We start from the raw sequence: 23,949 nt of genomic DNA, 5'->3' as shown, positions 1-23,949 counted from the left end.
TCCACACGTCCACTTTCATCAACATCTTCCCAGCTTCAGCTGGAGAGTTTTCTCCTTGTCCCTCTCTGCCTTTCAGCCTTTTCTGTTCTTGCTCTGCCACTTCTGCTCTGCAGAGGACTGAGCCAGGCTCTGGGGACGGCCACGTGCTGGGTCAGGACTGGGAAGGGGGACATCAGGTCATCTCTTTGAGAAGTCTGAGACTGGGAAAAATAGTCGTGTAATGAGTGAGCTGCCTTGCAGCCACTGTCTGTGTGCAGTTCCCACTCCAGGGCAAATGCAAAGTCACTGTCTAAAAGCAGCTCTCCTGCTTTGGCACAGGAATGCGTGCTGCAGACACCTGCTCCCAGATGCTCTTATTTCCTGCTAGAATAAAGTACTTGGCCAGAGATGATCCAAGTGCATCCCAGCTCCCCCCTTCCACCTACAGGTGGAGCAGGAGGCAGAGTTGCTGGGAACAAAGGTGTCCTCTTGCTCCCTGCAGGTCGGTTCCTCTCCTATCAAACTGTGAAGAATCGCAGAAAGCTGCTGCGTCGTTACTGGCGGTACCTGGCCCATCTTGCCAGGATGCGTCCTAAAGTGTGGCCACGGGAGCGGCGTTCCAAATGGTGGCAGCGGCAGCAGCAGCAGCAGGATTCCAAGCAGCAGCAGCAGCCTGAGCAGCAGCCCTCTGAGCAGCCCGAGCAGCAGCAGCAGCCCAAGAAGCCAGTCCCTTCCAAGAAGCGACGCCGCTCAAAGGAAAAGCACCTCTCTCTGAAGCACGTCACTTCCTCCATGGAAATCTTCCCAGATTTCACCGATGACCTGGCACTGTTCTCCATCGACCCCTACCGTGGCACCCTTGCTCCTGGCCAGAAGCAGACCTTCCACGTGCGGTTCGCCCCGAAGTGCGCAGGGAAGTTTGAGACCACCATGCTGTGCAGGTGGGAAGCGTCTCCGCCAGCTCATGCTACCGATGGGTATCACTGAATCACAGGGTGGGGCAGGGTGGAAGGGACCACAGTAGGTCACCTGGTCCCACTTCCCTTCAGGTGGGGTTGTCCCAGAGCACAGGGTTGTGTCCAGAGAGCTCTGGAATAATTCCAGTGAGGCACACTCCACACCCTCTCTGGGCAAGCTGTCACCTGTACAGGAAAGATGTTCTTCCTCAGTTCAGGTGGAATTCCGTGTTCAGGTTCTGCCCACTGCCTCTTGTCCTGTTGCTGGGCATCACCAAGCACAGCCTGGTTCAGCCCCTAACACCCTCCCTTCAGTCCGTCTGGCTGGGATGGGGAGGTGGGCCTGGAGTCAGGCAGCCCCAGAGAGGCAGCAGAAACACCCACAGGAGCACAGAAAGATCATCATCTGGCCTTGGTAGGGAGACACTGAGGAAAGACACTGTGTGAAACATCAAGCTCCTGGAGGGTTGTGAAATCAGGAACGAGAGATCTGGGAACCAGCCTGTCCCTAGCTTTGCTTGCTTTTGGGACAAGCAAGGCCTGCTTCTCTACATGCTGTAGTTGGTTCCCAGGCATTTAACTGGTCACATTCCTGCCCTTGCACCTCTGCAGCCTCCATGCAGCAAGTGCAGTTGTTTAATCTGCTGCTCGCTGCTTGCACAGAGAGAGGATGCAACACTGTGTGCTCTGCAAGGAGACAGAAAAGCAGCTGGCTGGAAATGTTCCTCTGGCTAATAGCAGTCCCCTTCTTCCTAGGATTCCTAACCTGAGGCCAACTCAGAAGAAAGTGCGGGTGATTTTGAAAGGCAGAGCCCGGGAGAAGAAGAGTTTTGGTAAACCGAAACGCTCTGCATTACAGCAGAGAGAGGATGGCCCGAGACCCAAGAAGCAGGTGCACTGGAAACCAGCACCTGAGTGACAGCACTGGTGCCAGCTGGAGCATCTGGCAGCAGACAGCAACATTGTGCCTTCTGCTGCTGATGGTCTCCCACCCAAAATTAGTTAAGTTATACTTGGATAATTCTTAATTAATTGTTAGTTAATTGACAAGGCCACTGGAGCCCAGGCTAGTTTAATGTAGAACTCTGGTGCTATGCCAGGAGTGGGCAACTGTCTTGGTATGGGGATTACCAAAGGCGAAACCTTTAGAGCTGCTTGCTCTACAGTGCACAGTCTTCAATCCAGGACAGAGGTCGGGTAGAGACAGGAAGAGGCTCTGTATCTTGAGGTTCCAGCAGAAGATTTATTGGTTGAAAGGATCAGGAGCAGAAGAGCCCTGAGCACTGCTGTGCTTGAGTTTAAATACAGTAACAAACTTGGTGGGAGGATACAGACAGACATCCAAGGAGGAATCCTTGGGGGAGCAGTGAGGGGATTAGGTCACTTGCTTGGGGCCAGTTGGGGCAGGTGGGAGGAAAGGGCAGGTCACAGGGGCCAGTGGGGCATCCAGATTTAGGAGAATTTCAGAGAAGTGGCACCATCAGGGATTGGTTCAAGGTGGCAGTGACAGGGAAGAATCAGGAACAAGGGGCAGGGTTACACTGACAGGCAGGGAAGGAGCCTGGAATACCATAAAGGGCAGCTTCAGGGATGGATACAACTCAGGGACAAACCAGCTTCGGGAAAATACAAGGGTGCATTGAAACAACTAGTAACATTAACAATGTACTAACAAAATAAACATGGGCTGCAACACTTAATTAAACAATTGAATATAAATCATTAATTTCAGCTTGTCTTGGTTGAAAAGATAGGTGTCTGCAGGACCTCTCTGAAATGAAGAAAGTGACCCCATTCCCACCAAATTGCTCTAACTTTGAAATTAATGGGCTCTCAGGCAAAGATATGGGAAAGGAGTAGCAGTCCTTTACTAGTATGTATAACAAGGCAAACAAAAACAGCAGTGGCAGCAACAACAAACAGAACCAGATACGGAACCACAGCCCTCCCTCGCCTGCAGGCACTTCCCCTTTGCTGTAGTTCTGGTCGCAGCTGGGCAGGGAAGGGAGGGAGATAATGAATAAAGTAATTGCTAGAGAAATTTTAATTAAGCTACACCAAGGAATACACTGGAGAGCTCAAGCACTGTGTGATCAGTTCTGAAGAACTTAATTTTTTGAGAGAGTCTGTACAGGAACCAGAGACTGAACAATGTTCAGTTTGTTAAAAGATGAATAAGAAAGTGATGAGAAAACACCCTAGTGAGGAAAGAGCCTAGCCCTTAGACCCTTTCAAAATATGCAAATAGATTACACTGAGTTCCCCAGAATACAGAGATGGAAATAGCTTCTTGTAATAGTTGATCACTGTTAGGGATATGATAGAAATTTATGCCAATGGATTACAGATATATGTATCAAGCATGCTATTAAAGGGAGGACCAAGGTTTAATCGTAGAGTGACACCTTGGCTGGCTGACGAGGGTGGAAATCAGCATTAATATAGGAAGGAAACTCAGCTGCACAGGAGATGGTCGTTCACTGTGGCATGTGCCCGAGGACACCCAATGATGATGGCCCATGAAGATACACATCTCAGATAACCAGGGCCATCAGCACCTTCCACCTGAATACAGGATTCTGGGAATTGGAGGAGGAACATTTGTCTCTTCCCGGATGAGGTTTTGTGCAGCTTTGAGTGAAGAAAGAAACCAACATGAATATGATGAACTTTGAAAGGAGACAAAGGGACTCTGCCGCGGGCAAGAAAAACAGTGTAAGAGCTGTCCCTGCGGAGCAGCGAGTGTGGACGGAGGGGGGTTCGGTGCGATAGAGGCCAGAGCTGCGTCCACCCAGCCTGTATCCTGGGATCTCCTCTCTCATTTTTGATTGGTGGCTGTTGAGACTGTAATTTGTTCGCAAATAAATTTTTTTGTTTTTATTTTTATTATGATTGGGTCAATTTTTATTTTTACTTATAATAATCTTGGTGACCCTGACGTGATCTACTATCAGATTCTAGGTCTCCTCTCCAGGTCTGGGTGGCAGCCACAATCAAAAGAGTAAAAACAGCCCCTGAGCTCTTAGGGAAATGGAGTAATTCTCCGAAGCTGGCAGAAATTTTTCACTCATAAAACTACATGCATGAAGATTCCACACGGGAAAAGAACCGTAAGTATTGTGTGTGGTTGAGTGGGGAGTGATCGAGTGTGTGTGTGAGACGTGATATTATTACGAAGCGAGTGTGGACCCCAAGATCGCAGTTCCACTCTTCCGCGAGGAAAGTGGTCGGTCGCAGGGGAAGCAGGTGAAAAGCTCATTAAAAGCACACACATACACCAACCCAAAATCCCGGGAATTAGGGGAGGAAAAGGGGGTGTTTTTCAAGCACGGGCTGGATCAGAGGGAGGACGAAGGTCCATCGACGACCAGGAACAACGGAACTTCGCTAGATCCAGGGAAAAGGTAAGAGAACTCTTCTTTTTTTCTCAATTGGAAGTCTACAGATCGGTTCATTGTATGACAAGTAGGTCGGTCTTGCTTCGGCAAGAACCCCTTGTGTGAGGACACAAGGCTTGACTCCATTTTCATCAGAAGGCTGATTTATTATGTTATATATTATGTTAAAACACTACATTACAAGTATACTAAAAGAACAGAGAGAAGAAGATCAGAAGGCTACAAAGACAAGAATAGAATAGGCATCAATAACAAAAATCCTGTGACTGCTCACAGCCTTGGCACAGGTGGCTGTGGTTGGTCACTAATTGAAAACAATCGACATGGACCAATGAAAGATGCACCTGTGGCATTCCACAGCAGCAGATAGTTATTGTTTACATTTCTTTCCTGAGGTTCTCAGCTCCTCAGGACAGGAAAAATCCTAGCAGAGGCTTTTTCACTAAAATATCATGGCAACATCTCACCCTTTAAAATTTATTAAATTAAATAGAAAACGAAATGTTTGCAATCTCTTCTACTGGGGCCTTGCAGAAGAGAGAACACCACCTCTTGAGGTTCATCTGTTGCCAATCAAAATCTCAATCATCTGCTGATGTGGAATGGTCAGGGAAATTCTTCACCTGTAGAACATTCAGGGAAATTCTTCACTTATCAAACATCAAATTCTATCATATCACTAAAACAATCCTAAAATATAAGAAAATGCAAAAACTCATGCAAACAAAGTTCATTGTTTCAAGTCCAAACAGCTGAATTTCAGGACAGAGTCCATGGACTGAAGATGTTCTTCTTTGACATCTCTGGAAGTCCTCTTTGGTCCTGAAACAGGCTTGCAGAATTCTGAAACCAAGAACTGCTAAAGAAAACAAGAATTATCAAAAATCCATTGACAGTCATAAAACAATTCAGAGAGAAAATTCTGGAATGCCCTGGCCACAGCCCTTCATTGAACCACTTGGGCTGAGGCTAATTTGTGGCTTTTCAATGCTTTTGAGCTGCTAGCTCTTTCCACTTTTCTTTATTAATTTTTTTTTTTCCCCCAAAAGAAGAAGAGCAGCAGCAGAGGGTCTCTAGGACCCTTGGGTGGCCCTGGCCCTGGTGGTCGGACCAGAGAACCCAGACCTGGCTCACAGAATGGTGGCCCAGGTCCCTGTGGGGAAAGCGAAGTCCCCAAACCCAGCACTGGACGGGGCGGAGGCCCCGGCTCAGGGAAATGAGCCAAACGGCCCAGAACCAGCCTGTGAGGCGGGCTCTGTGTGCTCACAACCTGGCAGGACCATGCTGCCAGTGTCTTCAAAGCAGAAATGACCCAATGCTTCCTCCCCCCAGCAGCACCGGTGCACACTGGCAGCTCGGGAAGAGAAGCTTTCTCAGGAATTGTCATCCCAGATCTGAGGGTTTCTTGTCTCCAGAGCAAGCGAGCAATGCTTGCTTCGCTCTGTGTCTCTTGCTCCTGCAATGCAAATGCAATTGCTCCTGCTTTCTGCCCCTCGGCACCCCCATCCCCACTGGGCTGGGGACCAGAGGCAGATACCACAGGAGCCAACTCCCCCACGCCGCTGGGGCGCTCGGGGGGAGGCAGGCACCCCAACCCCCAGGGAGAAGCCCCCGACCACACGCGAAATGACCCGCGAACCACACTGATTTTGAACACAGCCAGCCGAACTGCTCCTGCAGTTAGCTGGAGGGCCACGCCTCCTCCACGGAAGGACAGGCTCTTCGCAGGGTCTGATGCGAATGACGGAACTTCGGAAACCTGCGGGACAACTGGGGTGGGTGGTGCGGGCAGCACGGGCGCTGGTGTCGGCTCTTGAGGCGGTCCCATGGGCTCAGCACCATTCTCGGCATGCTCTTGCACTGCAATCGGGTCGGCAGGGAGCGGCGGGCTCGGCACAGGCGGCGGGGCCGCATCCCCCGCCGGGCTGGGCGCAGCAGCCGAGTCTCCTTTGGGGTCTGGACACTGCAGCGCAGGCGCAGCCATCAAGGCCGGCGGAGCTGGCCCGAGCGGCTGCGGGGCCGGCTGAGGCGGAGCCGCAGGGTCCGGTGCCTCCCGCGGGGCTGGCTGAGGCGGAGCCGCGTCCCCCCGGGGTGGGGGGAGCGGAGAATTCCGCGGCGAAGCGGGCAGGGCCGGCCCAGAAAGCGGCGGGGCCGGCTCGCCATCCCCCCCAAGAGAAGAAGCGGGGGGAGAAGGCAGCTCTGCCTGCTGATGCTCCAAGGGAGCGGAGAAAAACTTTTGCTCAGCTGTGGGCAATGCGGGGGGGCTGCGAACCCGCGGTTCGTCTTCTTTGAGAGGCTCCTCGGGTGCCGAACCTGGTGGAAACAGAGCGCGACCGTGCCAGGCCACGATGTCCCCCGCAGCCTCCCTTTTTTCCAAAATACAGAAAAAAAGCCGTAAGTACACTCCATATATTGTTGGGAGTGTAACACCCTGGTCCATTGTCCAGTCAAAAGCAGTGTCCATGAACTCCCAAAGATATAAATCGAGGGAGTATGCTACATTTGTAAAAAATCCATGAAATTTTGCCCATCTGAAAAACTCAACACACAGTCTCTCCCACAGACTATTAACTCCGTCCTCGCGTCCCCATCTGTGCCAGAGTTTAATAACTTTCTTTTCTGACGCAGTAAACGGAACCTGAGCTTCCGAAGGTACATTTTTCCAACTTTCCTCCCACCTTTTGCGAATGGCAGGATTTTCAGGAAGGGAAAAAATAACAGTACCTCTAGACAGTGTCCTTGTGGATCCAGCTGTGCAGCTCTGCTGCTCTGCGGTCTCTGGACACAATCTCCAGGAAAGTCCAACAGGTTCTCCTGTTTGCCTTGGCTGTGAACTCTGCCCATCTTCAGGGTCTCGTTTCTTCAGCTCCAGGTTGGACTCCGTGGTCACTCCTGGGGTGACCATCAGTTTCACATGTCCAGGGGTCACCAATTCTTGCTTTGGCACAGGTGGCTGTGATTGGTCACTAATTGAAAACAATCGACATGGACCAATGAAAGATGCACTTGTGGCATTCCACAGCAGCAGATAGTTATTGTTTACATTTCTTTCCTGAGGTTCTCAGCTCCTCAGGACAGGAAAAATCCTAACAGAGGCTTTTTCACTAAAATATGATGGCAACAGGTCGGCAAAAGTTTTTTTAACTAAGAATCAAGGTGTGTATCTGTAAAAGGAAAACAGATTGATTTGGGAGCCCATCTACCCAAAAAGAAAAAAGTAGGCAAAATTAAGAAACATGGGACTGAAAAAGAGTAAACTACAAGAAAAAACCCAGAGGAAACCAAAAATAGTGGAAAAATAGTGTATTCCTGATATACCAAGAAACAGTCCTCTGGGTGGATGTTGGAACACTGAGAAGATTGCCTCACAAGAAGGGTGAGGTCTAATAAGAGAATGATATACTATTGTGTGGAGAAATGTAATGGACTCATGTAAAAGTCAAGAAATACTTATTTTGCCCTATGTTTGGGACTTTTAAGAAGGAAACTGCAGCAGCGGCTGGCCTCAAAGGGGGAAGACGATTGTCCCTTCGGGATGTCCCTGCTAGCTGTGGCCAGCACCACCAGCAGCACTGGGACACTCTCCCGATCCCGGGTCTGTTCAGGAGGCCGCCTAAGGCTTTTGCCTTAAGGGACGAGGATCCGCAATGAGAGGACTGCTACCCAACAGAAGGGAAGAGACAGACTTTGCCTGCAGTATAGTCCAGATTTATTAATTCCAGCCAGACTGACAGCTGAAGACCCTGAACTCAGGTCTGACACTAGTTTATAAAGAGGGGAGGCTACAGAAGTGGAGTCTGGTCTTCAGCCAATCCACAGGAAGGTGGGAGTGAGGAGAGGGTGACAGACACAGTGGGACAACCAATAGGGAAAAGTCTGGGGAGGGGCCCTGGCCCCTGAACCAATCACTCGATGCCCTGACTGGAAGATTCTAGATGGAAGTGATGGGCCACCGAGTGATGGACAGGGCACCAGGGAGGGACTTGGGAACAGATACATGGGTTGCCAGTGGTAACGGGGAGGGGAAAACTGGATTGACAGGGCGAGCCAGGAGAGGGACAACCAGGGCAGAACCATTACAAATACAGGGGTACATGGAACGAACCAATTTGCAACTTAACCGAGGTAAAATATAAGAAACACACCACAACAGGAAACGTGCCGGGCATTGGAGGAATTTGTGTTGGAGGAAAAGGGGTCAACAAACAAGGAGAGGGAGTATGCACAACTATGGGAATACGCCAGTACTGGGTTATTTCCTGTAGAAATGTATAAACAACCTAAGAACCTTGCAAAAAACTGGGAACCCCTGGAAAACCTCCCTCCCCCATACCCGAATCCCGAGGTGCAGAGTCCCCTCTCCGAACCCACGAACCCCGCACATCAACAGGCATGCCGGAGGCGCCACCATCCGAAGCAACGCCTCTACAGGGGCAAGCTTCAGCGATGCCGCTCACGCATGAACAAACACTTCCCCTTCCCACTCCTATGCAACCGGGGGGGAACACAGCACACACATCCATGGGGAACGAGTCCCGCCCTCCAGCCAAATGAGACACAAGACTCGGAAGGCTAATGCAGACGATAGCGAGGACAAGGAAGGACAGCAGAGTCTCTTTCCACTCAGGGAAGTCCCAACAGCTCAGGAGTCATTGGATATGTGAATGTGCCAATAAACTCAGGGGATGTGCGTGCGTTCAAAAAGGAAATGGGAAAAATAATGGATGATCCGTTGGGCGTGGTGGAGAGGTTGGATGAGTTTTTGGGGAACAGTATTTATTCATATGACGATATATGCCATAATGAGGTCTTTGTTTAATGTGGAAGAACAAGATATGATAAGGGTGGCAGCAATAAAGGATTGGGAACACTGAAACCCACAAGGGGGGAGTGGGGAGGTCAAATGACCCACTCAAAGGCCATCGTGGAATGCACAAGCAGAAGAGGACTGGCAAAAGATGATAGATTTTAGAAATACAGTGATTCAGGGTATTTGGGGGGTCTACCAAAGGAGCCAAATCTGAGTAAAGCACTGGGGGAGTGCCAGGGGAGGGACGAAACTCCTACTGAGTGGCTGGAGAGGTTAAGAAAAATTCTCCAAATGTACTCGGGAACAGACCTGGATTCTCCAGTGGGAGCCATTTTATTAAAAACAATTTGTGGCTAAATCCTGGGAGGACATAAGGAGGAAATTGGAGAAACTGGAAAATTGGCAGGAAAGAACATTACAGGAATTATTGTGGGAGGCTCAAAAAGTTTATATGAGGAGGGAGGATGAAAAGCAGAAGGTACAGGCAAAGGTCATAGTGGCGATGGTAAGGGAAGCACAAAAACAGGAACGGGACACAAACACCAGGAAAACAGGTCAGGCACAAAAAACCTCGGGGAAACCCACATATCCAACAAGGAGGCCTGCATCCTGACAGAGGGAGGCGCCAGAGTGCTATTACTGAGGTCACTTTAAGATGGAATGTAAAAAGAGAATGAAGGACGAGAAAATCTTTCAAGAAGACTAGGGGTGTCAGGGGCTTTTTAACATGGGGTCTGCAACACCAAAGGAGCCCTTGATAAAACTAAAAATAGGACCCCACTAGCAGGAACTGGTGTTTTTGGTAGATTCAGGGGCCAAAAGGAGTACGGTCCAACACCTACCATGAGGATGCACAAAGAGCAAGGATTCCATGATGGTAACTGGGGCAAAGGGGGAACCTTTCAAGGTACCGGTAATTAAAGATGTGGAAATCGAGTCTGAAAAGAAATTGTGTTTGGGGAATATAGTATTGGTGGAAGAAGCAAATTATAATTTGTTGGGGAGGGACTTAATAGTGAATTTGGGTATTAGTCTAATTGCACAAGACTCTCAGTTTATGGTAATCTTGTATAAGCTCTCTGCTGAGGATGAAGGAAAAATAAACCCTAAAGTGTGGCACAAGAAGGGGAGGCGGGGAAGTTGGAAATGGAAGCTGTACACATAGAAATTGAGAGACCAGAAGACCCTATTAGGGTCAAACAATATCCAATATCCATGGAGAGAAGGTGGGGGCTAAAACCAATAATTGAGGATCTAATAAAAAAAGGGCACCTTGGAGCTGTGTATGTCTAGACATAATACTCCCATTCTTGCGGTCCGTAAACCGGACGGGAGTTATCGCTTGGTGCAGGATCTAAGAGCTGTTAACCAGCGAACAAAAACCTCATTTCCCACCGTCTCAAATCCCTATACACTCCTCAATAATGTGTCACCAAATGATATCTGGTATAGCATAATAGACTTGAAAGATGCCTTTTGGACTTGTCCTCTAGCAAGGGAGAGTCAGGACTATTTTGCATTTCAATGGGAGGACCCAGAGATGAACCGTAAACAACAACTTAGGTGGACCTCCCTACCTCAAGGGATTGTGGATTCGCTGAACCTGTTTGGTCAGGCTCTCGAGCAATTATTAAGTGAATTTGTCCCGACGGAGGGAACAAAACTGTTACAATACGTGGATGACTTATTAATAGTGGGTCCTGATGAAGATAGGGTAAGAGCAAACACAATAGTTCTCCTAAACTTTTTAGGGATAAAGGCTTAAAGGTTTCAAAATCCAAGCTGCAAGTCACCAAGCCCGAGGTGAAATATTTAGGACACTGGTTGGTTAAAGGTAAGAAAAAGCTAGACACTGACAGGGTGGCAGGGATCATTGCATTACCCTCTCCTCAGTCAAAAGGGAAGTAAGACAAGTACTTGGGCTTCTGGGGTTCTGTAGACAATGGATCGAGGGGTACAGTGAGAAAGTAAAAATTTTATATGAAAAACTAACCACGGACAAACCTAAATGGACTGAAACAGACAAAGAAAAATTCAGAGAATTAAAAGAGGCTCTCATAGTAGCTCCAGTACTGAGCCTGCCAGACATAAAGAGACCCTTTCAGCTGTTTGTGGACATAAGTAATCATACCGCTTACGGGGTACTAATACAGGATTGGGCCGGTTCAAAGAAACCTGTGGGTTACGTATCTAAGCTCTTGGGCCCTGTCAGCTGGGGATGGCCCCATGCTTACAAGCTGTTGTGGCCACAGCTGTGTTAGTAGAAGAAGCCAAAAAGATAACTTTTGGGGCACCATTGGTAGTGTATACTCACAATGTGAGGAGCATTTTACAGACAAAGGCTGAAACATGGCTCACTGATGCACGACTTCTTAAATATGAAGCTATCTTAATACACTCTCATGACCTGGAGCTCAGAACTACGGCAGCTCAGAATCCAGTTCAGTTTCTATATGGGGAAACACTGGGGGAGCCCACTCATGATTGCACTGAAATTGTACAATTACAAACCAAGATAAGACCTGACATAGAAAAAGAAGAATTAGAAGAAGGGGAAAAATGTTTCGTAGATGGATCTGCAAGGGTTGTTGAGGGAAAAAGGAAATCAGGATATGCAATAATGAATGGGGTAACTGGGGAGACGGTGGAATTGGGACCTCTAAACGTGGGGTGGTCGGCACAGGCATGTGAATTGTATGCGGTACTAAGGGTTTTACGGAGACTAAGGGGTCAAAAGGGGACTATCTTCACAGATTCAAAGTACGCCTACGGGGTTGTTCACACTTCTGGTATGATTTGGGAAGAAAGAGGTCTAATTAACACAAAAGGGAGGGGGCTGATGCATGGGGAGCTAATAAAACAAATTCTAGAGGCTATCTGAGGGCCAGAGGCAATTGCTGTAGTCCATGTTAAAGGACACCAAATGGGAGCACAATTCCAAACCAGGGGAAACAATTTGGCAGATCAGGAGGCAAAAAATGCGGCACTCCTACAGGTAAGCACTCTGGAGATTTGTGAGGGGGAGATTCAGGAGTATCCTCCACAACTCTCTCAAAAGGAAATTGAAGAGTACAAAAAGATTGGAGGAAAATTAGATAGAGGTAAGTGGAAATTTCCGGATGGAAGGGAATTTTTATCAAAGGAATATATTCGGAAAATTTTGAGAAGGTTACATTCATAAATTCATGGGGGGCCCAGGATTTAGCAGAACAATTTTTAAAATTCTACGGGTGTAAAAGGATATATGAATTGGCAAAACAGGAAGTGCAAGGGTGCATGATATGCCAAGAAGTGAATCGGAGCTGAGCCTGGCAAGTGGCACTGGGGAGCCAACCAGTAGCATACAGATCCTTTGAGAGCATCCAGGTGGATTTTACCAATCTACTGAAGGTAGGTAGGTACAGGTGTCTGCTAGCAATAGTAGACAAACTGACTCACTGGGTGGAAGCATTTGCAAGTTCCAGGGCTACTGCACAAGTGGTGTCTAAATTGTTGCTGGAGGAAATTGTGACCCGGTGTGGACTGATAAAATACCTAGATTCAGATCAAGGCACACACTTCACTTCTAGGGTGATAAAACAAATGACTGAAGCTTTAAGGATCTGATGGGAGTTCCATACCCCATGGCATCCTCAGACTTCCGGACAGGTTGAGCGAATGAATCAAACCCTAAAAGCACAATTATCCAAATTGATATTAGAAACAAAAATGTCTGGGGTAAAATGCCTCCCTCTAGCCCTGCTAAATATTAGAACACTGCCCCACTCGGAGACTGGAATATCACCCTTTGAAATGCTATATGGGATGCCCTATAAACACAGGATGCCTGTAGGGCATCCTAAAATTGAGGATGGGCAAATAAGACCATATCTCATAGCAATAAATAAAAAGCGGCAGGAAATGCGGAAACAAGGTATCACAATGCGAGGTACACCACTAGGCTTTGCTATATACTCCATCCAGCCCGGATTACGTCCTTATAAAAACTTGGAAAGATGTACCGTTATCCCCACATTGGGAAGGGCCATTTCTTGTTCTTTTAACTACAGATGGAGCAGTGCGAACGGCAGAAAAAGGCTGGACTAACACGTCAAGGGTAAAGCAATTGGAACACTGAGCAGGGACACCAGAGTGGGAGATTGTTTCACCTCCCAAAGACTTGAAGCTCACACTGCGTCAACCAAGCTAATGACCAAGAACAACCTGATAAGTTGTCAAGAGTTTGACTGCCTGTGCTATCCGTGCTATGCGTTCACTTGGTTCAAGTGTCTGTATTGTAACGAATTGTGGATGGTGCATTGTGAAAGGGGGATCCAACCAAGGGGTTTGTGTAATAAGTGTTTTGATAATGAAGTGCATCTGACTAACCTGATCTTGATGCTCCTCGCAGAACTGCGGGTGATTGAAGCAGATTCACTAGTGTGATTTTGGCTTTTTCAAAATGGGGTAAGGGGGAAATTACGAGCTCAAGCCCAAGTCTTAGCAGTTGAGTGCCGGAGATTAAGCAAAGTACCTTGCAGTGCCATAAAACTCACACGGTGGGGTGTGTTTAAATGGAGATATGTGGCTTGATCAGAATATGACCTCCGGAATATTCATTCCTGCTGCCAAGAAGATGGTCTTCCCTGCCACTGGTGGCACCCCAGTGGGTGTAAGTGGAGGCAGAGGAATGATAGTGGGAGCGGTGCTGATGAGCCTGAGTCTAGTCACATGTCTCAGGACTAGCACTCGCGCCAAGAACCAGGCTAGCCTGGAATGGTGGGACCCTATTGCAGCAGTTTCCAGCCGGGCTGTGCCCGGTGGGCTGCCATGGACAGGATAGCTCAGGGAGGCTCAGCACAGCAGCCGAATTCCCAAGCAGTTCCCAGCTGCAGGCAGCCAAGCAAGCTTAAGTGATTTCTGGCTCTTAGTGATTATCAGCTCTTAGTGATTTCAGCTCTTTAGCTTGCTGCTGCCTCTGCAGCAGATGCAGGGAGAGAGGAGAAAAAGCTGTAAAGAGAGAGCAGAAAATCCTGTTCTGCAGGATTCTTTACTGGTGTCCCCCACAAAGGTTTTCAGTGACAGCTCTTCTGCCGAACCAGGCAGAAGTAGGGGTTTATATACCCTACAGGGTTTTGGAAATTGTCCAATAGTAAGGGTCAGGGGAAAGTGACCTATAGGCTTACAGAGAGATAAGCAGGGTCCAAAAGGCGGAAGAGAGGGGCTTCTAAGGCCCAGCCATCAAGACTTGGCATTTCCTAGCTCAGGCTTCTGGCCTCCAAGGAGGCCTTGCAGGCCCTGGGCCTGCTACATGACCCCAATCACAAATGTGGAATTTGCACACTAATCCTCCAGGAAGGACGGGGTGAAGTGGAGGCTTCAGCCTGCCTCACCTTGGGAGCATGTGGAGAAGGCACTAAAAACAGGTATTGTTTTACTAATGGCACTTGGTACAGGGTCTGTATTATAGAGGGAAGAGAAGTCTGCGTACAGCAGAGGACCTCGTCTAAGGAGAGTAAGTCAGAACACACGAGGCAAAAACGGAGTATCGAGCCTATAAAGATACCCATCTGTGATAAATGTAATCGTACTGTGTGAACCAGGGGAAAGATTGAGTCAGTTTTTGTTGGATAGGATCAGGTAAATAAGCTGTGCTATGACAATGACCAATTAGGAATGTGTACAATAGAGGGTAAGACTTATTGGGTAGGGAAGAATTTAAAATATGGAAATAAGCTTCCTCTTAAAAAGGAACCAGTTATCATCGATCTACTCAAGGATCATGATGACTGAGCTTGTCTACAATCCGATAAAACCTTCTGCTTCTCTAGAAACAGGAAAGGGGTGGATCCAGAAAGTAAAATACAGCAGGTTGCACAAGAATTGAAAACACAAGAAACAGAAATAAGAAAGCAAAGGGTAGAGCAAGAAAGGTTAAAAACTTTAAGCGAACAGTATGATCAATTAGAAAAACAATATAATGATTTTGGTTTACCCACATCTAACAAGAATCTTTTCATAGACTTAATGAAAGAAATTGCCACAGAATTAGGTTTATCAAATTGTTGGATTTGTGAGGGCCTGAAATCAGTGGAAAAATGGCCTTGGAAAGGTGAAGGGTTAACCCCAGAGCAATTACTCAAATTAATACAATGACCTGAGGGATCGGTCTTGGACAAACGAGTAATTGGGATGATTTGCATAAGTCAAGAGGGGAAGGAATATACTGAAGTAGTAGGGTATACCCCTTGCATCTCCACTCTAGCTGTAAATTCGGACACAAAAAGTAAAAACTGGCAGCCAGAGCCCCCTTCGGGGTATTGGAGTCAAGAAAAAATTAACAAATATGAGTGGAGTGAGAAAATTGGACTCTGTTGGAATAAAATGGCTGGGGCTAACCCTTACCAATCTTTGAAGGAACTAAGAGATTACTGGAATGGGCCAGGGAATGTGAATAGTAATTGGAAAGCACTTAACGGTATTTATTGGATTTGTGGAAAGAAAGCCTATAGCAAATTGCCTTGGAAATGGAAGGGGTCATTCACTCTGGGACTGTTTAGACCAGTTTTCTTTACCTTACCTTGATCAGAAAGCAGCTCCTTGGGGGCTCTGTTACATGACACCCTGGACCGCCAAAAGAGGGAGGTAAGAAAGAAATTTCCTATATTTGGGGGTAACCAAAAATGGGGGGAAGAGGAGTGGCTGGCAGAACGCATTATTGAGTATTATGGGTCAGCCACTTGGGCTCAGGATAGTAGCTGGCGTTATTGTACCCCAATATATCTCCTGAACTGGCTGATTAGACTCCAGGCAGCGGTGGAAATTGTCTCAAACCACACCGCAGATGCTCTCAAGTTGCTGTCAAAACAGCACTCCCAAATGAGGGCTTTTGTTTACCAAAATGGGATAGCCCTGGACTACTTAGTGGCTGAAGAAGGGGAAGTCTGTGGGAAGTTTAACCAATCAGAATGTTGCATTGAGATTGACGATTATGGGGAGACCATCTGAGGTCTAGTCGCTGAGATCAAAAGAGTGGCTCACGTACCCAACCAAAAATGGAATTCAATTTTAAATGCTTCCTGGTGGGCCAACCTATGTTAATGGGGCTTGGTGGAAATGAATATTCTTTACATTTCTCTATGCTCTGTTCCATAGCCTGATTCCTTGTTTTATTAGACTAATACATTCGGTGGTACAAGGTATGCAAATTGCAGCTATGCCTATTGACCCAGAGTGCGCGACCGGAAAAACAAATCCAGTTTCAAAAATTATGAAATTAGAGGAGGAAGATCCACACAAATAGGCTGCAAACGCCTCAGCAAAATTTGAAAAACAATTAAACGGTAATGAATCAGAATATCAAAACTATCAAGAGATACCTCAGGAGGATTGGGAAAATGACACTCTCTAGATAAAAAGGTGTTGTATATAATATAACAGATGCATTGATTAAATATTATGGGAAACAGGTATTAAAAGTTGGCTAAAAATAAAATACATAGAAAAATTTTTAGAAAAAGGCATGAATTAATGTGTTTATAAAGAAGGGGAGGGAATTGTTAGGGATATGGTAGAAATTCGTGCCAATGGATTACAGATATATGTATCAAGCATGCTATTAAAGGGAGGACCCAGGGTTTAAGCCTAAAGTGACACCTTGGCTGGCTGACAAATGAATGCTATCCTTAAGAACCATATTACCAAATTAATGATTGAAACCAGATCAGCATTATGACAGATCAGAACTGCTCCAAGAAAGGTCACAGGAGTTTCTCCCTATGAAATGTTATTTGGGTTACCTTATCTGGGAAGGAAGGAGGGTTTGCCAATGGCTGAAACTAATGACTTATATCTCAGAAATTACTTCAGGCAATTGCACTCTTTCACAGATCTTAGAAGAAAAGAGTTGTTACCCCAAACATCACCTCTAGACTTTCACATACACCAGGTAAAACCAGGAGATGGGGTTCTAATAAAATCTTGGAACAATGATACCTTAACAGCAGCATGGGAAGGTCCCTGTCAGGTACTTTTAACAACTGGAACAGTTACCAGGACTGCAGAAAAACAACCTCTCAAGTCAAAGGGCCAGTGGAAGCTGCTCCCCAAACTTGGACAGTGGTACAAGGAAGTGACCCTTAAAAGTTAATCTTCAAAAGATGATTTAATAGTGAACAGTCAAGGGCAAGACTGGACTGACGTCTGTATTTGCCACCAGAGAGCCTTTTGCTCCACTGTGGGCTGCAATCCCTCGGGTGTTGAGCAGTGGGAATATAAGGCAAACCAGACCTTGACAAAAGAGGAATAGGAAATGATGTTCAAAGACTCCAGAAATTGCTGGATGGAGTGTCATGGCGTTTGTGCCTCACCTCTACATCCCTGCAGTGTGCTGTTCTAGTGCACAGAACTCAGGAAGCAGGTGTGGATACCGAGGAAGGTAATCTTTGATGCTGCAGTTACAGTCTGAGCTTTGCATCATCTGAGCAAGCACGGATGGAACTGCTGATGGAGGCACTGCACACAAGTGTATCTGCATCCTACTTGACTTGACTTGGAGGAGAACTGTGGACAGCAACGTGAACTGACAAATCAGGAACTTTTAAATGACTGAATTTAACACCGACCTAATAAAAGACTGATTAATCTTATTTATAACTACTTCACAAAGGAGACAGTTTGTGCTGACCAGACAGGGTCATTAAATCAAGGGCTTCAGTAATAAAAGAATATTTTCGTGGATTGTGAGATATGAGGTGACATTTTGCTGAAGCCAAAAGGTTGTGGGCCTTTGTTCTGTGTGATCAGAGATACTTTCTGTGCTTCGTTTTGTCTATAATGAGATAGTACTATTTGATAGAATTTGTGTCTGAGTTAACCTATGAAAACTTTTGGGATCTGCCTCTTATATGTGCCATACGTGGACAACATGATTCATACAGTCTTGTCTGGTATCTTTGAGCACTTACAGAATGCACAATAAAAATACAGAAGGTTTCAGCTGCTTTCACAATCTTGTTTTGTTTTCCTTGGGCTTGTGGAGGGAAGAGGGCAGGTCAGTATATGCAATGAATTTTGGTTAATTTAACATTTCTCACGAGGCAATTCCATAGGCTATGGAAAACTTAGGATACAGGCAACAGGACTGAAGTTTGTCCCTCATCATCTTGTTATCAAATCTCACTCAGCTGCTGACAGGAGTCTTCTCCAGGACAGAAAAGTGGAGGTGAGGATTCACAAGGACAACCCACCAAACAAAGAGCAACGCAGAGGGGTTCAGAGCCTACAAAACAAGGCACTGAAGAATCCTAAGAGACCAACAGCACCCAGGAAGAGCCTCTGAACATTCAGTGGCTGAGTGCTCCATGCCAAATACTCTGCAACCTGAACACAAGATGGAGCAGCATAAATTGGAGTCAAGAAGTTGTTAGGAAAGTGAATCCACAAACATCAGAGGTTTATGTCCAAAAAGGACACAGAGGAGTCCTTTTATTTTATTTTGAAGAAAGGGAGAGGCCATGGAATCCCAGGGGCATTCCCCTGGGATCTCTCAAATTTTTGGAGGACGCAGCCTCCCTTTTTATCCCAATTTCCCAGCCACATTTCCCTTCTCTCTTTCCCCATTGGCTGAGGTACTTGAAAGGTACAGACATCCCAGTATGTCTGATACAAAAGATTTCCCTCTAAGGTATAACCCTCCCTTTTCATTTTTAAATCTTATGGAATTGAGGGGCTTTTTTCCTTATTGTTTCTTTCATCTTTCATTATCTAATTTCATTTATCAGCAAACCTAAAGTTTATTTGTAAAAGCAAATACCTTTTCCATTCATCAATCAGTGGAATCCTTCCCATTGTTTCTTTTATCTCCCCATGCTAGTTTTATCTATCAGCAGAGCCACAGCTTCTTTGTAAAGACAAATCTGCTATTCCTCTCAAAATCAATTACCATGATAGCACAATCTGGCAAGTATGTGATCACAGCTAGAAATCCCTATTCCTTGGCACAGCTGGCACGTGTGCAGTTAGTTGGGAGTCAGAGAGCTGCAAAAATGGGTGCTTGTGAGGATGCTCCTCTTGTTAAACTCAGAAGCAAAGTGGCACAATTTAGAGCAGTGATTTTCACTGTAGAATACTCCCTCTGCCTTTGGGAGTGCACCTCACAGAGGCAGCTCTTCTGGAGTATGAAATCCCATTACTGATGGGAAAGTGTGCAGAAGAGAGAGGAAGGGCATGGAGCCAAGCCTTGCAGGGTTCCCTTGCACCTGGCAAGGAGCAAGTGCTGAAAGGCTCGTGCCACCCTTCCACTGTGTCACTTGAGCTCCTTGCATGTCCCAGCAGCTTCCTGGTGCCTCTGACTGCAGATCCAGCTAAGATCCAGTCATGTCCAGAGAGAAAATCCTGAAGTAGCTTCATAGGTGCTTTGTCCCTGTGAGTTCTGCAATTCCAAAGACTGAAAACCTGCAGGTTTCTAGCCAAAGCTGCTCATATTATAGCTCTTTAGACCTGCTTATATTTTATACTGCTTTAACAATATTGAGATTCTGTATCAGCGTTTAGTTATAATGATCCACATAATCAGTGTCATACATGTCACACCTGACCATGAGAGTTCTCTCTGAGTCTGCCACTATAATCCCCAGTGTTATCTGGGCCAAAGTCCCACCAAGGTAACATGTTTGCTATCAGACTGTCATCCATGGTCATCATAAGGGTGTCACTGGCTTCATGATATGGTTCAGAGTATTAGCTCACCTGGAGCTATTATAGCCAGCCTTAACCTCTACTTGAAGTCCCACCATGTCCCTTCCAATTCCAGTGGAAGGGACATGGTGGGACTTCAAGTAGAGGTTAAGGCTGGCTATAATAGCTCCAGGTGCTTCACAGAGGTGGAAGGAATCCAGTTCTCTGTCCTGAAAAGCTTCATCTGGGAGAAGAGGAAGGCTGCGCAGGATCTCATGAAATTTGCACCATGCCTGGGCAGAGTTCAGCATTCACAGATTTCTTCCCAGAAGACATAATTTTCCCTGCTTTATTGGTAAACGAGGTGTGCCAATGCCAATCCTCGAGGTTCTTATGGCTCAGTAGGTTCTTCAAAGAGCTTCCCAGTTTCCCTTGAACTTCTCAAGGTTTGTCTTCTGAAGAATATTTGGATGATTCAGTTTCTTTATCCTCAGCTGAAATCTCAAGGTTGGCAGCATCACTGGAGAAGAAGCCACATCATTCCCATTATACAACTATAGAAATAGGCTTTTGTTTTTAAACAATATTTTTTTCTGTTTAACCTCTGTATTCCAGAACAGGAGAAAAATGCTTTGTGGAATCATACACCAATAAAAAGGTAAATGAGGGCTATCATGAAAAAGGCCATTTGTAGACCACAAAGTTCACCAGTTCAGTTGCCCTTCTTGCCATTTACACAGCTAATGAAGAAGGATTTGCTGGTGCTTGGCCCTTCACTGACTTTGAATATTCTGCTCACTTTATAGGTATAAACACTTGAATACAAATATTTCTCTCAGTCATAAAAGAGAACACACCACAAGCTCTCCAAATTCAGCAAGTGGCCCAGAAATCTTATAATCTGATTATGGCAGTATCTATCTGAGAGCTCAAAGTATGGAGCATGGGCTGGCCACAAGCAAAGGCAACTTTGAGGGAGGGAGCACAGCTGCTACTCCTCCAATTTCCCAAGTGGGAATAACCCTCCCACCTCTTCCACCAGACCCAGGATGCTGCTGGGGAAGCCCCTCAGCTGAAGAGCCCCTGGGGAGATGTTGGACACTGGCCTGTTGTTCAGCTGTGACAATCAGTGACTCCATCAGTGACTCCACCAGTGACTCCATGGCCACAGATGATTCATCACTTTCCTTTTCTTCTTTCTCTGGGTTTTCTTCTTCCTCTTCCAGTATCTTCTCCTCTTTTGAAGGAAAAAAATATCCATGAATAGAAGACGAGGCACATTGCCAATCCCATTTAAGCTGAGAAGTCCCACTTCCCCAACACTGGCCTCTCCCAGAAACAATGGATGCTGCTGCTCCTCATGTTCATTCTTACTTAGCTTCCTCCTCCCAGAGCATCATCTCATCCCCTGCAATGTCATGCACATCCAACCCTGCCAAAAGCCCTGCCAGCCTCTTACGGCTTTCCTAAGCTTTTCTGCCCACCCATCATCTTTCCAGACCTACAACAATGTGCTGGCAAGATCCCGGGAAAAGGATCCTGGGAAAAAGCCTAAAAGGACTCAACTACTCAAAACTCAGGAAGCAACCAGAGAGGTCAAAGTGTTGGTCTGGCAGCCCTGGAACTTCCAGACTTGTGGAGATGGGCGTGAGCTGCCTTAAGTGCAGGTAGGGGGAAAAAACAGGGGAACTTCCTGGGAGATGACAGACAGTGCTCACCTTTCAGCATCCTGGGCAGGCACTTGGTAACCCCAGGGAAGATCGTCTCTCCTTTCAGGACGATTTCTGCCGGTTCCAGATGAGCCACTTGGACCTGGAAAGTCCTGCGGAACGCTCCTGCCTTTTCTGGCAGATAAGAGACTTTCAGCACTCGCTTCTTGCCAGGTGCAATGGAGCCCTGCAGGGACAGGAGAGGAGGGAGGGACTGCATCAAAGGTGTGATGTGGGATGGCTCAGGACTCAGACAGGCTGAGAAGACAGGTTCTCATCTAGAAGAAAACATCAGACCACCTCACTTTCTACCTTCCTTGTGCCCAAAAGCTTGCGCCTCCAACCCGGGGGTGCAGCGTGTCCTGAGCTCTCACAAGGCTGCAGCCCCAGCACAGCCTGACAGGAGCACAGCTCTGCTGCTCGTGGCATGTGCCCTCTGCCAGCAAGGGTCATGCCCAAAAAAGAAAAGCTCTTTTGCCAGGCTCTGTGCAAAAGGAGTGAAGTGCCTGCACTCTCAGGAGGGCCAGTAGCCCCTGTCACAGCACATCAGCAATTCCAGGCTCATGTCCAAGGGCCTGACCCCTCATTAATGATCCCAGCAAAAACACCTTCTGCCTCTGCAGTTACACCGTCCTGACTCATGGTTTCCTGCACACATACATCTCTGGAAATGCAGGAGCAGAGACTTGGATGAGATCTGGGGATGACAGTGATGGCAGGAAGGGCCATCCTCCTCTTTGTGCTTTCAGAAATGCTGTCCAAGTCCCAGGCTGGGCTCACAGCAGTGGGGCTGAAGGGAAACACAGCTCTGGGTGACAGACTCAGCTGCAGCTTTCCTGGGCTCCCCCCTGCACACCAGGCTGGGCCCTCAGCTCCCCATTCCTGTTCTCTGTGCAGGGAGAAACAGCTGAGCAGGACAAAGCTGCTCCTGGGTCTCCTGAGTTACTCCAGCACACAACACAGCTGCAGCCAAAGGGAGCCTGGCCAAGCTGCCAGGGCAGGATGCTGCTCCAGCAGCTGAGTGCAGGCCCACGCAGAGCTGTGTCTGCAGGTGCTCACAGGAGGAGGGCACCAGCGGGGCACCCCTTGCACGAGACATACACAAAATAATGAGAAAGCCATTTGGCTTCCCCTTTGTGGCCATGTGTGTTTTGGATTGTAATTGGGTCCTAGTAGTCAGTTTTATAAACGCCCCTCACCCATTTTGTATTGTTACAGCATATTTTATCACCAATGAGCTGTTTCTTTCCCCCCTGTGGTTTTGCCCTAGTTGTCCATCTCCCCAAAGACCTGCCCTTTTGTTCCCTGTTCCTCCTCCCACTGAATGTCAATCCCTTCCCATGCCTGTCCCTTTCTCTAGAAACTTCCCTATGAATTTTGTATCCTTTGAGGCCCCATTGGTTTGTTTCAGTTATTCTCCTCCTCTGTAATCCTCTATTGGTTTAGACATTGTATTTCCCACTTGTGTTCCACCCCCAGTTTCTCCCAGTTGGCTGAAGAGTGTATCCTTCCTTGGGACCTGCACCTTTATAAACTGATGTATGCCTTTGTTGAGTGTCTTTCTGTCCCTGACCCTCTGGAGAATAAACACCTTTGGAAAACATACAGAAGATTGTGGGAATTTATAAAATCAGAGGGTTTTAGGAAAGCTGTGAAAGGCAAGCTTCAGAGACAGCAGAACTGTGATTAGAGAACTGTGATTAGAAATCCTTGGTTCTTTAAAAATGGAATTTTGCCTTACATTTACAGCTAATGATTGGCAAGAAGGTGATCCTCCAAAGTACAATGTTACTCCTCATTATTTTGCATACAGAAATTTAAGTTTTTGGTGTAATTATTCAAACAGTTGGGATGTGCTTTCCGAGGCTGACCAATATCCATGACAATTGCCAAAAGGATATTGGTTCATTTGTGGAGATAGGGCTGGGCAGGGCATTCCATTGTGCCTTGAAGGTGGCCCATGTAGCACTGGAATGCTCACTGTGATAGCACCTACTGCTAAAGCAGTCATTAAGAAGAAACATAGGGGAACGAGATCTGCTCATCACTATGATGAGAATTGTAAGAATGATTTCATGCCTTGGAATGCTGCCGAAAGGGTTTCAGCAGGTTTGTTTTTACCCCAGCTGGCTTCAGCAATGGCATTGAAACAATTAGATCGTGTTGGATGTTGGCTGAGTAAACAAACTAATGCCACATCCACTGCAATCAATGATATGTTGACAGATGTTAATAGTGTTAGACATGCTACCCTTCAAAATAGAGCAGCAATTGATTTTCTATTGCTGGCACATAAACATGGTTGTGAGGAATTTGAAAGATTGTGTTGTATAAACCTGTCTGATCATTCTAAATCCATCCACAAAAGCATACAAAAGCTGAAAGATTTAACAACTCAAATTAAAGAAAACAGCGTGTCCTAATTAGATGATTTGTTCCAA

The 23,949-nt window shown here is 46.7% G+C and overlaps 2 protein-coding genes across 10 annotated transcripts in view; one reads left to right on the top strand and one right to left on the bottom strand.

Moving 5' to 3' along the window:
* LOC135279386 (hydrocephalus-inducing protein homolog) overlaps positions 1 to 3,806 on the top strand; it is a 71,657-nt gene extending 67,851 nt beyond the window's left edge. For 4 of the 6 annotated variants that reach the window (XM_064386751.1, XM_064386748.1, XM_064386749.1 and 1 more), the window contains 2 exons: positions 482 to 920; positions 1,692 to 3,806. In XM_064386751.1, the coding sequence (XP_064242821.1) occupies positions 482 to 920; positions 1,692 to 1,854 (602 nt within the window). In that variant the 3' untranslated portion in view covers positions 1,855 to 3,806. Of the gene's footprint in view, positions 1 to 481; positions 921 to 1,691 lie in introns of those variants that run through there. The other 2 variants (XM_064386753.1, XM_064386752.1) reach the window with 1 other exon arrangement.
* A 16,328-nt stretch (positions 3,807 to 20,134) lies between these two features.
* The window catches only part of LOC135279384 (hydrocephalus-inducing protein homolog), a 34,950-nt gene continuing 31,135 nt past the window's right edge, over positions 20,135 to 23,949 (bottom strand). For all 4 annotated transcript variants that reach the window (XM_064386743.1, XM_064386739.1, XM_064386741.1 and 1 more), the window contains 2 exons: positions 21,518 to 21,695; positions 20,135 to 21,036 (listed from right to left, as the gene is read on the bottom strand). In XM_064386743.1, coding sequence (XP_064242813.1) covers positions 20,729 to 21,036; positions 21,518 to 21,695 — 486 coding nt within the window. In that variant the 3' untranslated portion in view covers positions 20,135 to 20,728. The remainder of the gene's footprint in view (positions 21,037 to 21,517; positions 21,696 to 23,949) is intronic.

This window comes from Passer domesticus, chromosome 12, assembly GCF_036417665.1.
Source record: "Passer domesticus isolate bPasDom1 chromosome 12, bPasDom1.hap1, whole genome shotgun sequence".
Taxonomy (NCBI): domain Eukaryota; kingdom Metazoa; phylum Chordata; class Aves; order Passeriformes; family Passeridae; genus Passer; species Passer domesticus.
The sequence above is the reverse complement of the archived record's forward strand: the minus strand, read 5'-3'. Positions and strand labels throughout refer to the sequence as shown.